Genomic DNA, 16,523 nt, shown 5'->3' on the forward strand with positions numbered 1-16,523 from the left:
TCAGACTACCTCCAGCAAAAATACAGTTTCAACAGCATAAGGTTTTGCGGTACCACCTAAGAACCTTAAGCCCTATTTCCCAGTTGGGTTTCTGGGATGGACCGCAATAATGCTGTTACTATAAACATTAATTTAAAAGCAATCTGTGAATCACCAATTGGATATTTAAGCGAAATGGTTCACTGGTCCTTTGGGAGAGCTGATCTACATCACTGTAACTATGAATTAGTAAAGTATATTTTAGTACCTGCAAGCGACCAGTGGAAACAACATAACCTCCCAGTTCGTTCCACCTGAAAGGGAAACAAAACAGAATTACTTACAAATCTTTAAAAAAGCAAAAAACAGATCATACCATGTATTGATCTGCTCAGTGAAAAAGGGTGACAATTAAAAACCTGACACAAAGCAAATCTGATATCCCTGAATAGCAAAAAGCAGTGAAAGCTCTATGCAATAGTAAGATTTTGTATTTAAACTGCATTTCAAAAAAAATCTAGCCTAAAGCAGAAATATTCTAAAGCCATACAAAATATTTCCTTTGCTCTCCATAAAACAGAGTTAGAGCAACAGAAGTGTTGCTAGATCGGCTCTTGAGTACACAAAAATTGCAGCAGGTACAATGCCAATGGCTGGAAGGTAGAGCCATAACATACACTGTAGCACAAGCTGGTTGATTTAAGTCTTGCCCTCATACTGATTTCTAGACATACACGCTGAATACATACACACACATTGTCCAGGCCTTGCAATTCTATACAGGCCTTAGCTGTACCCCCGAGCTAGAGAACGTGAAGTTAATGACATTTTGAGGCAGAGGAGCCATTATGCTTGGTGCAAGTAACCACTGAACTACTGAATATTTTCAAGTTAGTAGAGTGACCCAGCCTGACCGGAGCACTGCTATGGCAAGCCTATATCTACATTCGAGACTCACGGGACTATCTCTACAGAACACAGCATTACATGGATGTATTGGATCTTGTTCGTGCTAGATTGCAGTGGCCACATTTGCTGCACTGCATGGCAGAAACAAGCTCTAAGAGAGCCTACGAAAGTTTTAGTTCAGACTGTTTCTAAATGAAGATAAGCTAAAAAGACAAGGATGCTCTTAAAGTAAAATAGGAATGCCCATTTGGGTAGTGATGAATTAGGTCCCTAATGTGAAAACTTGAATCAAAAACTTACTGAACTTTTAACGTGGAAGTTATTTTTACTTCTGGATTTTCAGGACTGATAGAATTCAGCTGAATAAATAACTGTACTTCAGCAGCAGTCTAAGCAAATACAGTTTTTATTTAAAAAAAAAATTTAAATTTTGTATGCATGAATACCATAAAATCCACTGGAAGACACCGGACTCTGTAACATTTAGATCATAGTTATCTTATTAGTATGCCTGAAAAGAAGCCACTTATTAAATTCCAGATGATGTTTGCTTTGTTAAATTTATCCCCAAATTTAGAATTACTTTGGTTAAAGTGAAAAAAAACTCCAAAACTTTATATAAATACACATGGCACAAATTACAAGTAACAAATAACGGTTTCAAGTAAGAATTCATTATAAGTAGAACAGCAGCAGCATGATTGTACTCTCTATAGATTTTTCACTGTATTAGTATTTCTTAGAACATGCTTCTGACTGCAATCCTTTTAGCTATAACTTCGTAACTAATTCTGTTTTTTCATATTAGTTTAAGCCTTAAAATAAGAAATAATGTATTAGACGTAGAAATTCCAGTCAACTTTCCAAGGAATAGATATTGTTCATTATGCATCGATTAAATTACACATACTTTTCATCTGGCCGCAAGATACTGCAGTAGGAATCAGGTCGATTTACAAAAAATCCAGTCTTCTTTACTACACTTTCTGCAATCACATTGAGTCTATCAAGAACATTGCAAAGTTTGCTGAGGAGAGAAAATAAACAAACCACACGGTCAAGATACATTAATGATAACAAATTTTCACTGCTTGGAAAGTCTTTTAATAACAAAAATGATTTAAAGGAAGACTCACATCACAGTTTCATTTATCCAACAGTAATTATGTCTATTGTTTTCTTAGATTTTACAGACTTGGGAAACAGACACTGATGGTATCCCAGCAATTTTGTTTATTTATTAATAAAACATACTCCATAAACTAGAAGTGAAAGACTTCAAAAATCTAAAATTCCTTGACTTTTATATCACATTAATTTTCCTCTACCAAACTTTGTGATTCACAAAATAAGAATGAGGCAGAAAAGGATATACAATTATGCTAAATCATACTCCTTCGTTTTGTTTGCAAGGTGCTGTTTTGTTCAGTAACATTTGTTTCTGTGGGTGGCCTTCACAATGTCCTGCATCTCCTGTTCAGATCAGGGCACCCATCCGTTCATTGTTGGGGACTTTAACTTCCATTTACTCATAATTTTACTCTCAAAAGATTTCACTACAGTGTTTACATTTCAACTAACAAAAACAATTATCTATTTTTTAAAGATTGCTTATACTGAGATGGAAGCAGTATTTTGGAACATTTCCACTGGTACTACTTTCCAGCAAACTTACTTCAAAACTACATGTTAAAGCAAACACGTTCTCAGTATTCCTGAAACTGTCAATTCCTTAGACAGACATATATATTATCTTCCAATCTCAAATATCTCTTGCTTGCATAAATAATTAATCTTGTTCAAGGTCATCAGGTATCCTTTTTATTTCTGTATTAAGGTGGGTATGTATATAAATACACCTCGAGTTTACAGCAAAAAGGGGAATCCTTTTATCACCTAGTATCATTTCCCACATAGGGCAGACGACTAAACTTCATCAGCCTCACTCCACATGAAACCCAAGAACTTGTATCTAGCATATCTTCTGAAAGGAAATCTAGCCTTATTTTAAGACTTGCTATTTAATCATAACACAAACAACTGCATATACACCTAGCTGTACACAATACCATTTTAGAATAAAAACACAGCGTGAAACCATGTCAAATTTTAAAGTAACAGTTTCATACCCACATGACCAACTGCATCAGCCAACCTGTAATCTCAAACAGTGAATAAGGATTGTTTTCCAAAGCTTTTTTCATAAAATTTTAATCAACAAACATTAATTATGTTCCTGCCCTTTGATCTAAACCAGGTTTTCCATTGTTACTGACATAGTAACAGATACCTGAAAGGTGATCCAACAATTCTTACCATTCTTCTAGAATTTTCGGCATTATAAAATACAGTAGACATACGCAGGTCAGAGAACTTCACAACCAAGTTGTGTGTTACTTAAGAATAGCAAACTATACCTATAGATTTAAAATGTTGGTGTCTTGTAAATATTTCTACGTTTAGGAAAACATTCAACCTTTTCACATGTAGTAGTACAGCATTCTATTGTCCAAAATTACAGAATAAAAAGTTACAGAACACATTTGCCTTTCTAAGATACATGCTTCTAATAATCTAATTGTTTTATAACATTGAAATTAATGCCCTCATTTCCTTTTGGAAGAGGAAATGAAAAAGACAGATTGATATGAAACCCCTTGTTTTCCAAAATTTTCTAACTCAATACATTCAATGACTGAAATGTAAAACCTGACAAAATGCAGTATTTTGACTAATTCAAAATAAAACTGAATGTTGATAGGGGTTTTTGTGGCCTTTCTCTAAAATTTTCCTTTGCAGAGAATTTCAAAGTTTTCAGGTCTTGCTCCACTTTGGTAAGAAACCAAAGAAAACATTAAAAATCCTTCAAAAAGCTGAGGTTTTATTCTGTCCGTAAATCTTAATAAAATTCTCTCATCATTCCTAATCTACATTCAACTGAAAAGAAAGATACTCAGTAGCATGCAGTTATTTGTACTGTGGCTAAGAGCGCTATTACAAAGAAGGATCTTTTCTACCTTTTAGTGTATTTGGCCATATCCCAGGGTATGTATATAATTGCATGCTCTGGGGGTAAAAACTGGTTGAGATATGTCACAGCAGCAACAAGTTCTTCACTAAGAATCCGTTCATGCTTTCTTTTTTCACGTTCCTTTAGCAAGAAGAAAAGGAAGGTAACATTACAATTTTTGTTAACAAATCTATGTAACCTGTATACATGTACATATAAGAGAAATTAAACGTGGAAGCCCTAACAACAGCAGGCAGAACTTCGTAACTAGTACAAATAAATTAAGAATGGAAGAGACAGAAAAATCTAAATGTTCTGGGTTTTTAATAATTGATCTATATTAATAGCAAAAGTTACCCATCTCAACTGTGAATAATCATTGTCTGAAAAATGGAATTCCATAAAAGCAAAGAAGAGCATAAGGAAACTGCCCAGGGAAGTGGCTGAATCGACACTCCTGGAGGTATTTAAAAGACCACTAGACGTGGTGCTTAGGGACATGGTTTAGTGGTGGTTTTGTCAGTGTTAGATTGATGGTTGGACTCTATATCACAGAGTCCCTTCCAACCTAGATGATTCTATGAAACAAAGTGCTAATATGGAGGAAATGGACAAAGACAAAAGAGAAAGAAAAACACAGGCAAAAAGGAAAATGTCTCATTCAATTCTGGGATACAAGAGGACCCAGGCAAATTTTTCTCCATTACTGACAGGAGATGCGGAACAGCAGCTTCCATCTCCTAGCCTTGCAATAATTTAAAAAAAATTTGAATTATCTTGACATTCTCTGAATATACAATACGTTTTGGCACTCTATGCCAAAACATGTATGGCTTTCCTCTCAACTTCATCCAAACTAAAACCCGTTCTGAACTTACGTTACAGAAACTGCTTTAAATATGTAATAGCAGTCACAAATAAACAACCCCAAAGGAAGCCTAATACATTCAGTACTAGTTAACAAGTTTCTAGGATAAAGGAGGTCATAGATTTATGTTTTATCAACACTTACGAAATCAAATAATAAAAGGACTGGAGATAGAAGCACTTAGCATTTGTGTAAAAGCAACCGCAACATCCAAACAAAGGTGTTCAGGTTCGGGGGCTCCGCCCCCTGGCAACTTTATTAATTTTTTGATTTTATTTTTGTTTTTAAGTGGTACATGAAGTCAGAAAGGAACATGAACTTTAGCATCTTAATATTGAGCATCTACAGAGATGGAAAGAAAGAGATGCATTTTAAGCCACCATATCAAAAGCCCTGTGAATAAAAGCATATAATAATTCATGTGTCAAGGTCATGTGAGCCCAGACTCACAGTATAACAATGGCTTTTGAAAGCTATGGCTGCAGGAGATAAATTCATTTTCTTGTCAACAAATGCCATCCCAAGTTGATTCCACAGACTATTGGAGAGTCTAAAAAGCACTCCTATACAGGAAAGCTTCTAGAAATAGAAAACAGGTTATATAGTTGCCATTTATTACAACTTAAGAGTTTTAAAAGCCTTCCTTTTATATTTTCCCTATTTTTTATAATAGGAACAGATCCTACATGCACATAAAAGATCCTTTTTTTCTACTGAATACAGTTCAACAACATGATAAATTAAGTATTTTTTTAAAGACAAAAAAGGACTAAGAGACGATTCAAGCAAAACAAATCAATATATTAAACTCAAATATGCAAATAGACACCACCGCAGAAAACATCTGGATCAGAACAGAAAAAAAAAAAACAAAACAAAAATCTGCAACACAAATACAAGATGTAATAACCAAAGTTACAGTGCCACCCAGAATACAGGCTTTGTACCACAGCCTCTCACACAGCAGTGAACTGAACTACTGCAGCGATCATGAAGCTCCCCCCGTTAGTCCAGCCCTGCTGCCAACGGCACTGCCCATTAGCTACATCAGATGCTTCAGTTCCCTCTCCCACTCATACTTCCATGACTCTACCAAACCAAGCAAACAACAGAAGATAAGTCTTTATCTTCAATATTTCAATTGTAATATTTCAAATAACTCGGTCATCCGCCTCAAGAAGCCTACAAACTTCACTTTGCACGGAATTGCACATATTTTAGCATTTTTTAGTGCTAAATTAAATTTAGTGGTTAATTTATTTGGACTTACTCACATCTAAGGGGTAATAACAAAAACCTGAAAAAAAAACAACAAAAGGATGCTAGAAGTCTATCAACATGGAAGACTTCTTTTTTTGAAGGGCTGTTGTGGAAGCAGTTAGGGAGTTACACACTATTCCATGAAGGATGAGATTTATGGAGAAAATACATAATTTACAAGGTAGTATTAGTTCACAGGACAACCAAAATTACACAGAGACTGTACAGAAATAAGCATCATATCAAAAAGTAGAAAACACATAAAACACATTCAAAATATTGTACCTTCACAAGATTCAAAATAATAATGGGAGAGCCAAATCTCTGAAGCATTTGGTCAAAGTGAAGAGCAGCAACATGCGCAAAAGGATCTGCTTGGTCCACTGCAACAAATACATATATTCAGGACTCTATTAAGCAAGCTGTAGTCACTTAAATCATTTTCCCTTAAAAATACTCTTCACAAAATACATACTAATTCTGCAACAGTTATGATACAATTACATGGTCTCTCCTCTTCTCATGCAAAAGCTGTTAAAAAAATCTTCCCTTTTCCAAACTGGAAGTGACTTAACCAAAACTTTCATGCGATGCTTACAAAGTGAAATTATTCTGGCCCCATTAAACTTAGCCCAGATGCTTTCCACCATTTTCAACAGGTTCAAAATTGTATCCACAATACTAAGATAAAAGCAACTAACTTTGTATACAACATAATAAGCACAAAGAAAGCGGACACCTTCAAACAGAAGTTCTTTGTATTCCATTTCTGAATGTGAAGTCTAAGATGGAGATTTTTTTCTATTCCATTTCATCAAATGCAGCTTTTTATATGGTTGAATGTTTGTATGCCATCATGTTTATCATGAAGAACGCTGGTTTACCTTAAATTATGACTTCTCCAAAACCAAATGCATAGGCAATTTGTTCATTTTTGCAAATTTAGTTTTCACTTATGCTTGCAGGTATTGCTTTAGGACAGCGCCAACCACAAACTATCACAAAGAATAATTTGTACATACACGTTATGGGTGGCTTAGGCATCATAGTTGAAATATCTTGAGACCAGTACAGAGGGACAGATCCTCGAACCTGAACATAGGAAGAATAACTTCCTGCAGAAAATGACATAACTGAAGCATCATAAAGTATTTGTTCGGTTTCCACTTCATTAGCAACATCTCCCTAAAACAAACAGAAATACACACCATGTAGACATGACACTTCAGAGCTGCATGCATTACAGAGAACTGATCATTACAAACAGGGTACAATTAAACTGTAAAACACCAAATCATTGTAGTGAGAACACCATGAAGCTTAAATTCCCATTTGTCTCCCTAAATGTATATTATTAGATTATTTTTTTCCTCTATTTAGGAAATAACATTATCTCTAAGCGTAAGAAAAAGAACTGCTGGTTAAGACTTATTATTTTAAAAACAGCTTTATTATCTGAATTAAAAATGTAATGATAGCTGTGATAACATTACCTAATAGCATAATTTACAACGAAAGCCCTAACAACCTTCGAAAACATTTCAGTTCTCCAGTCAGTCAAGCTTAAGCTTACATACTGTTGGAGGGGCAGGGGGGAACCCCTTTACCTCGCAGTTTGCTCCTCGTTTCAGAAAACGTGTTCCAGCAAATTTGCTTGATCTTCTGGCTATCAGAGTGACATATATAGGCCGACCATATATTAACAGTTCTTGAAAGAGAAGTTAAGGTTTACATGTCACATGCGATTTTTCGTTCGCTTACTTCATGCAAGCAAAAATGAATTCTAAAAAAGGTGTATGAAGGTGAAACATCTGGTTTACTAAAGTCTCCTTAACAGAGATGAGTATCACTTCCAAATTTCTATTGCAGCTGGAAGAAAGCATTGCCCTTTTCAACAATCATTTTGAAAAACTTTAAAAAGGGAATCTGCGCTACAATACATCAATTACTTTTCACAACATTTGTAGGAGAAGTATTTCTATTTTATGAAGTGACAATGGAGGTGAAATAGGTACAGAATTCACCCTGGGCCGCAAATACTGCTTTTGTGAATACTAGGATTAAAGCCTGGGAGCTTCTATTTTCAGATCAGGTATATTAGTCACCCTAATTGTTTGGAAAAGTAGATACACTTGCAGCTACTTAAGTAACATCAAGTGAAAGCTAGAAGCACACAGCTATGGATGCTGTGGTGGCTGTCTTTCAGGCTTTTTATTTTTCATTAAAACCAAAAAAAGACAGAATAAGATGTCTAGCGTGACTATCACTGCTTCCTTAGCAGAAGGGAGACACAGGAAAGAGGGAAGAAGACATTTTCTCATCAAATACCTAAAGCAAAGACTGTTGTCACTCACAAAGCAGCTGCAGGCATAATGCTGGTGGTCAGATCCACAGCTACCTTTGATTAAGAAAGACCCCAGATGAAGTAGTGGGATATAAAAACAGATCTAGCTTTCCGTCTAGGGACCTAGCCAATGACCAGCACCCTTACAATCACGAAAAAAACAAAATCAAATTTTGCAAAGACACCGCTAACCTCAACTTCATAATTGTATTTGCTTCCCCAGATATTTTTCTGACAGGCTTTTGAACTAACATGATACTGATGATGATTAAAATATAGTGTCTCTGTAATATACTAAATTCTTATCAATTAAGATGTTGAGATGGCATTTATGTGATATGTATTTGGTATTTTTCTCTTCCCTACTACAATGTACACAGACCCATTTACCCATTTTAAAGAATATATAGTCAGGAAAAAAGATTTTCAGATGTTCTAGTGTTTACTTAATTCTCTTCACACAGCAGGCATAAAGTTCTATCATCATCTGCAACAGAAACAGAATTTTTGCAAATCTCAGTTACTAAAAAGATGTTTTAAAGGAGATTTGTAAGAGAACATGCCTATGTCAGCAATTCAGTTCCGTTTAGCTTTTTTCCCCTTCCTCAAATATCAGTGAAAAATACAACTGAGCCTTAAAATCCTCTCAAGCACTTTATTACCAAACCCCATGCTTACAACCAGTGCCTCACTGAGAATGCAGTCTACATGTCAGGACCCTGTAATAAGAAAATAACCAATTTCCTGTTTAGCCATAAACCCTAGAAAAGTAATACAGATGAAAAATTCTAAAATTGAAAGGTATTTACATGACAAGGAAATAATTCAATGTATTTCATACCTTCAGACTTTTTAAGAGTCGATAAACTAACATTCATTACAACACTAAAAGGATACTCGACTGCCCACAGAATCCGTGAATAATATACAGCAGCCAGTCACGATGAACAGTATTTTTTACTGCCTCCAGAAGTTTGCCATTCCACACATACTTTTCGTAAGGCTTACTGCAAACCCCAAATACACCTAGGAAGTTGTTACAATAAAAATGCATTAGCAATTAAGAAACAAATTCACCTGTATTGAACTGTTTTAAAATCCAGGTCACTGGACCTTTATTTTGATTTTCCCTCAACTGCAGCTCAGCTTATCATTTACTCGCATCCTTGTGGTTTACTAAACACAGATAACTTGAGGCACGTGCTAAAGTTCAGCATTTACAAAGATTTCCAATTTTTCTATGATTGCCACTCACTAATATTTGAGTGCTTTCATGCAGAAATTTCCAGTATTTCCAGTACTGAAAAGAGATCTCTGCATGGTAGCAACAGGGAATTTGATAACACAGGAAATAAATCAAGTAATGAATTACAGTTAAGGCAAAAACACTCTCATAGTAGGACTTCATAAGCTTTTCAGCTCTACATCACGTCTGGAGTTACCTATTAGGCTCTGGAAGATCATGCATAGCCCTGGCCCCCTTTACAAAAAGCATTCTCACATAATTTAGCCTGATTTTCTTAATTTGCAGTGACACCAAGAAATGCAGCCATTGTTGACCTGCAAATTAAAATTCAATTTCTGATCTATCTGGAACCTAAGCCTTTTTCTGTTTCAAAAACCAGGACCATGATGACAACTGGCACTAAAAGGTGGTGAAGGGAACTGAATAAGCCTGAAGCTTAAAGAGAAGGAATAGGACAAGAACTTTATTAGCCATATTTTTTTGTCTAGGTTTTTCAAATACAGCTTCTGGCAGGATGAGTTATATTGTCGCAGTATGTATGTCAATTATAGCAGCCAAATGTTCTTCTGGGAGAAAAAGATGAGCCCTCCCAACAGACCTAGTCACCCAACTTAGCACAAGCCCAGGGAAGATCAATGCTTTTGGTGAAGGAGTGTATATATTCAGTGGAACCTGGCCACAAACCCTTGATCAGCTCTTTCTCATTTCTAATAGTATTACTTTAGTGATAATTTGTTCTTGAATGACAGGCAGCTATTTCTTACATATATTCTATCATATGAACAGATATGTTGCTGATATCTACTGGAAATGGAGTTGCGTATGCTATCAGCATGTGCTGATGGGGTCAAGGTTATGGCATCTTTATCTGCCAATGTTTTCGTGAAGAGGTGGAAGCCACGATGCCATTTTAGGGATTCCTGAGGGATCTTACAAGTAAGAGCCTTTGCAGAGGGGGAATTCTTGTTCCCTCCACTCTTTACAGTCATTTCTGATACCCTGATATATACGACCCTGTTACTAATACCTTTTTCAGGCATGGGGGTGGGTGGAAACTTGGGAGGGGTGGTCTCTTTCCTTTAAAAGAAAATACATTATTTGATTATTTTTCAAATTTTCCATAGGATTTAGGGCATACTGGATACACAGCACTATTTTTTACTTTTAAACTTTTAAATGACAATACACTAGATGTTTACAACTATTTAACACAGTAAGTTCTCGTATCAAAGATGATTAGATATTTACCTAACATTCATTATGATTTTTTGAGTTGTAGTCAGTGTAAGTCTATTCTAGGGTGTCAAAAATGAACAGGTGGACAGTGTACAAGTTTGTCTTGCATAAATTTGGGTTGGGGGTCGTTTTGGACATTTCAATATTTTAATTATATGCTTGTCAGACCTTCAGAGGCCCCTCTGGAGACGCAGAAAGCAGGACTAACAAATTCCTTCTTCAGTGCCTCAGAAGATTCACTTTGGGTTAGAAGAGATAGCATGAACTGCATGACTCACCTTCTATGTCAAAGAACCAAATTTACTTTAGGATAGCTACTATATTTTGTGTGCAACAGAGGTTACACAGCAGGTGACTACAAATATGGGTGGTAATGCAGAGAGGCTTTATAACCAATACAAGCACAGATCCAGGCTCTATGTTGCATCTAAGCTGGCTTTCACATCAAGTTGATAGTGTTAAACAAAATAGTAGCAAACTTCCTCTACCCTATTGTTTTCTTACCAGTGATGTATTTAAAAGGCATGGTGTTCTATTACTACCTAAGAAGCTTAGTCGTAGCTCCACAGCTGTTTAAGACCACTTTTACAGCAATGTATTCATTATGAATCAAAGGCAGCACTGTTATTGCTAACATTTCATGATTAAACAAGTGGTGTCACATGTACAATAATAAAAAGTAAAAAAAAATAAAATTTCATTTTTGTCAAGCATTCAGATAATTAGTACAAGTCACAGGGCAATGAAACATTAAAAAAACAACATCAACAGAATGAAATCCAATATTAAGAATTTCAGGGGAATTAATTATTTTTTTTTTTTTTGAAGGGCGAAGCAAAAGTTTTCCTGGCTGGCTGGTCAACTTCACACTCTTATGAACATGTTAGAGCCAAAGTGAAGGCTGTAGTTTTCAACTAAAATCAATAATTTTTCTTAGACTTCCTGATAGAGCTTACTACATCAAGTTGATACTAATTTCATACAATTCCTCTGCCGTTAATATTTTCCAATATGAAACAAAAAAGATTTATTAATACTTAATTAGCTATTACTTCCCACTCTCTTTGTAATTCACTCATATTTGGAGTTTTACAAGTCAGTTGAAGAATCAATTAATGAAAAATGTCAGCATGCTCAATTATCTCCTTGAGTTGCAATTTAAATTAACAAAACAATGATGAATCACCTCTAGAAATTGCATTGTTCAAATTCAAATGTCTGTAATTGACACTTTATGTAATCTTTTATTAACTCACAACTGTTATGAGACTACTGATCAATAGAGAAGACCCAAGCGTTTCTCAGAAGTAAACTGAAATAGAACATATTCTAAATGTACTCATGACCAACAACATTAGCTTAGTTAGGCATATTGGCTTACCACTTCCACCCTGTGTTGAAAGTCCTTCATCTTCAAATATATCAAAACTCTCTTGTCGGGTCTGAGTTGTTTCAGTTCTTAATGTCTCAAGTGGCATTCTCAGGACAGTAAGATTATACTGAAGGGAGTGAGACAGATCATAGCTGTAACTGATAGACAGTTATCGCTTATTAATAATTGCAGATGCACAGGACTGTTCTGAAAGCCTTTACTCTCCATCTGTACTTATATTTAACACAGTACTACTTTATCCATTAAAAAAAAAAAAAGACTTCTAAACAACATACACAGATTCTGAATCTATAATGGCAAATGATACAAATGATTTCCAAAAGATGCTTTACAAACATAGAAATTGTTTACAGTACAATAGCTGAAAAGTCCATATACATAGACAACCTCATTTTTCTGAGGTTTAATTGCTACTCTCTGATTCAAATGTTTTCCTATAACTAACTCCTAATTCTGTTCAGAATTTATATGAAAACCATGCAGAAAAATATGCTATGATTTCAGCCAAGAACAATTTAAATTAAGCTGATGTGTTTATCAGAGAGTCTATAAGAACCTTCTTTCCCCTCTGTGCACAATCACAGAAGCAGTATACATTCATCATCTCCAAGCAGAAAAAAAAAAACTTGAAAGTTGTACAATGTTGGGGCTGGGAGACAAAGCATGGAAGAAAAACATGGATTTTATACTGTGAAAAAGCCTTTCCATGCAAAACCACAAAGCAGACATGAAACTTTGGTAGGTTTCGTCTTCACAGATACAGTCGTGACAAAAAGCTTTTATTTTCCAAGAGGGAGTGTGTTCTAGACTGATATACCTTTTGGTACTTGCAAGAGGGTTTTTTTATTTTGTCTTGGGTTTTTTTTTAAGTCTTAAAGTCTTCTAACTACTACTGCCAAGTTTATCACTACATTTCCCCCATTTTTCTGCTGTCCCAAAAATCTCATGTGTAATAGTAGCTGGGACACAGAAGCTTGGCTCAGGTACGGCATTTATGAAGCAGTAAGCAAGAAAACTAGTAATGCCTAGAATCATAGAATGGTTTGGGTTGGAAGGGACCTTAAAGATCATCTAGTTCCAACCCCCCTGCCATGGGCAGGGACACCTCCCACTAGACCAGGCTGCTCAAAGCCCCATCCAACCTGGTCCTGAACACTTCCAGGGATGGGGCATCCACAACTTCCCTGGGGAATCTGTCTCTCCACCCTCACAGTAAGGAATTTGTTTCTAATATCTAATCTAAATCTACCCTCTTTTGGTTTAAAAATGTTACCCCTCATCCTATCACTACGCACCCTGATAAAGAGTCCCTCCCCATCTTTCCTGTAGGCCCCCTTTAAGTACTGGAAGGCTGCTGTAAGGTGTCCCCAGAGAAGGCCCTACAAAATATGCATCCCACACAGGGTATATCTTAGATAAGTACCTATTTCTGTATCTTTGTTTCTGAAATGAAACAAAGCTTTATTTCTGGAAAATAAGATCAAGAAAGAAAAACAGACAGGACATGCAAACCCCCTGAAATATACTACTTTCCCAAAGAAAAAAGTTCTGCATAATCCCACAAAGGTGAACAGTCAGTGGAAACAGTCATTTCAGTGTCTACCTTCTACCACGTCACTAATATTTCTACAGTTTTTCAACTTCATGGAGACTGCATTCCTAATCAATTTGTTGGAGAAAGTAGGTTCAAAAGACACAGATGAAAATGGACAAGCAGTGTGATCACATCTTGTTTCCCCAGAACACCAACCAAAAGCAGAATCTTAAAGGAAGTGTAAGTATACAATTTTATAACAGAAAATGGAATTAGTAGCAAATACTTACCTAAAATAGAAGTTGCTAGAAAGGTCCACATTTTGAAAGATTCTCAGATACCTAGCAAAATAATTCAATTTAAAAGGAAAGTTATTCCTTTAACCAGACAGACCCCAAGAAGTCATTCAGAGGATCTCAGAAATTAAACTATATATTAATCTTGACTCCTGCCATAAGTTCTCTAGCTATCTTACTGTAATAGTTTGGGTAAGTAATTCCACTAGAATGTCAGCATCTGGATTAAATACATCAAATAGCCTTTTTTGTTCATCCAGCATCTAATCATATAAATATTGTTTCGTTAGGTAGTTGTAGATACAGTTATAGTTCTATTTTCCAGATATGTGGGTCAAATTCTCTAGGACTTCCACAAGTAAACTCTCAACAGTACTATACAATAATTAAATGTTTTCAAAGTTATTCTCCAATAAATGAAAAAGAAAAGAAATACCTACTTCAACGTGTCATACACTTGCAAATTCTCAGAAGAAGCCATAATGCTGTCTATGAAAGATAAGATGGCTAACACGATAAATATATATATAGGTGTAGCCCAAACCATGTAATGTGGTCTGCTGCATTCTACGAGGGGAGACTGAGGTTTATGATCAGTCATATCTTAAAGTGAAAATGTTTTTAATAGCTACCATTGGCTTGATTTTTTACTTGACATCAGTTTATCAAAATCCAACACAACTTTTAGACTATTCACACTTGGTACAGACTGAAAAGCAGTTTACTGATATAATTTGCCAGGTATTTCAAAGAAGTAGTTACCCAACTGTGAAAAAAACACCACCAAGATGTACTTGTACATTACATGCAAAATTCCCTGCTGATCAAAGGCCCAAATGTCTGTCTTTGAAAAGAAGTCACAGAAAGGAAAAAAAGAAGCTAAACTTACCAGTGGGTCAGTTTATCACCCTTTACAACACCCACATTCACAAGATGAGAATCACTAAATTAAATAATCTACTCAGCACTTCTTGAAGGGCACAAAACCTGTCTTCGGGTGAGATTAACATGATGCTAGAGCTACTAACAAAAGAACAGTACCCCAAATAATATAAACCAGTATTAGCATTACTTTGCTCTTGGGGGATCAATGTTTCTATTGGATGCTTCCTGGTGCACATTTGGTAGGATATAGCTTTAACATGTAGGTGACATGGAGATGCGGACAAAAGCTCTGAAAGACTGTAACAGCTGTATTTACCCTCCAGGTTAGAGGCCACAGAACTTGCGGCCCACTCGCCTTTCTTCCATGCTAATTTATCAACTAAGATAAAATGGCCTGAATGACACACATATTAACAGAAGGAATTCTATAGCCGAAATTTCTAGTTCTCTATTGCTTAGAAAATACTCAAAAAGTACACACTGTTTACCACCATTACTTACCTGGCTTCATCAGGATGAGTGACTCTTACAGAGTCATTAGGAATGTAGATCATATTCGTATCTTCTATTTTATATATTGCATGACCTCCAATATCTGCCATTTTTCTTCTTTTTGTTATTAACACAATGTAATAGCCTTCTAAAAACCTGACAAAACCTGTTAAAACAGCATTCAAATGCTATTAGTTGGATGTTTGCATTGATTTGATCAAACGTATTTTGAAAAAACGGAATCAGAATTGTTTCAAGACCTTACAGAATTTTTCTTTGCTCTTAATGTTGCATGTATAATGTGCATATATATACACATACAAAAATATACATATACATAGACACAGAGTCTTACAATTCACTCCCAGTAAGCATTAATCAACGAAGCACATAGTTGAGGGTTTTTTTCCCCTTCCACTGGGCATATTTTTAATATTAGGTAGCAGAGTTAAGATGCTGAAAATTCAGAATAAGTTGCTGCCTAAAGATACTTGTATTTGCTTTTTATAGGACTCTCGTTCAGAGCAAGGCATACCCTAGTTACTTCAGACACCAAAAGGTGAATTTCCCAGGGCAAGGAGGAATCCCAGTCCCCAGTTTTCTTTTCAGGTTTATGTATTCTATACTGGGGAGGGGCACAGAACAGCAAAAGGAGTTGAGGGTACTACAACACCTTTGAGCTCTCTCTCCTTAACAGCAGAGAATTAAATTCCCTGTCTACAGCAGCATCCCCCTCAGACTAGCCATTCAAAGCATCAAGGGTAATCCTTTCTTTCTACTTCCTCTCTCAGGTACCAACACTTGACCCTGCAGAAGTGCAGAGGGCTAAAGAGGTGAAATGGGCAGTGTCTGGCTTTATTGCCTATACAAAGGCGGCTTCTGAAGCCTCCAACCCCCATTCCTTAACACTACAGGACATAACCATGCCTCTTCACTGACTTCTTTATTTGGATGTCTCTATTACATATCATTAGGAAAAAGTGTAACAAACCGTTAAATACAATACAAATGTATAAATTAAAATTAAAAATAGGAATAGGTAACCACCCCGAACCCAAATTTGTTTCTAAT

General features: G+C 35.8%; 1 protein-coding gene across 1 annotated transcript in view; it reads right to left on the minus strand.

The window, feature by feature from the left end:
- The window catches only part of FIG4 (FIG4 phosphoinositide 5-phosphatase), a 72,769-nt gene that overhangs the window by 41,639 nt on the left and 14,607 nt on the right, over positions 1-16,523 (minus strand). The window contains exons 4-13 of the mRNA XM_063329807.1: positions 15,462-15,618; positions 14,070-14,120; positions 12,234-12,382; positions 9,268-9,396; positions 7,634-7,734; positions 7,049-7,211; positions 6,312-6,409; positions 3,906-4,039; positions 1,799-1,915; positions 248-293 (exon numbers count right to left, since the gene is read on the minus strand). Of these exons, the coding sequence (XP_063185877.1) occupies positions 248-293; positions 1,799-1,915; positions 3,906-4,039; positions 6,312-6,409; positions 7,049-7,211; positions 7,634-7,734; positions 9,268-9,396; positions 12,234-12,382; positions 14,070-14,120; positions 15,462-15,618 (1,145 nt within the window). The remainder of the gene's footprint in view (positions 1-247; positions 294-1,798; positions 1,916-3,905; positions 4,040-6,311; positions 6,410-7,048; positions 7,212-7,633; positions 7,735-9,267; positions 9,397-12,233; positions 12,383-14,069; positions 14,121-15,461; positions 15,619-16,523) is intronic.

The sequence above is a fragment of the Chroicocephalus ridibundus genome, chromosome 3 (genome assembly GCF_963924245.1).
Source record: "Chroicocephalus ridibundus chromosome 3, bChrRid1.1, whole genome shotgun sequence".
NCBI classification, from domain to species: Eukaryota; Metazoa; Chordata; class Aves; order Charadriiformes; family Laridae; genus Chroicocephalus; species Chroicocephalus ridibundus.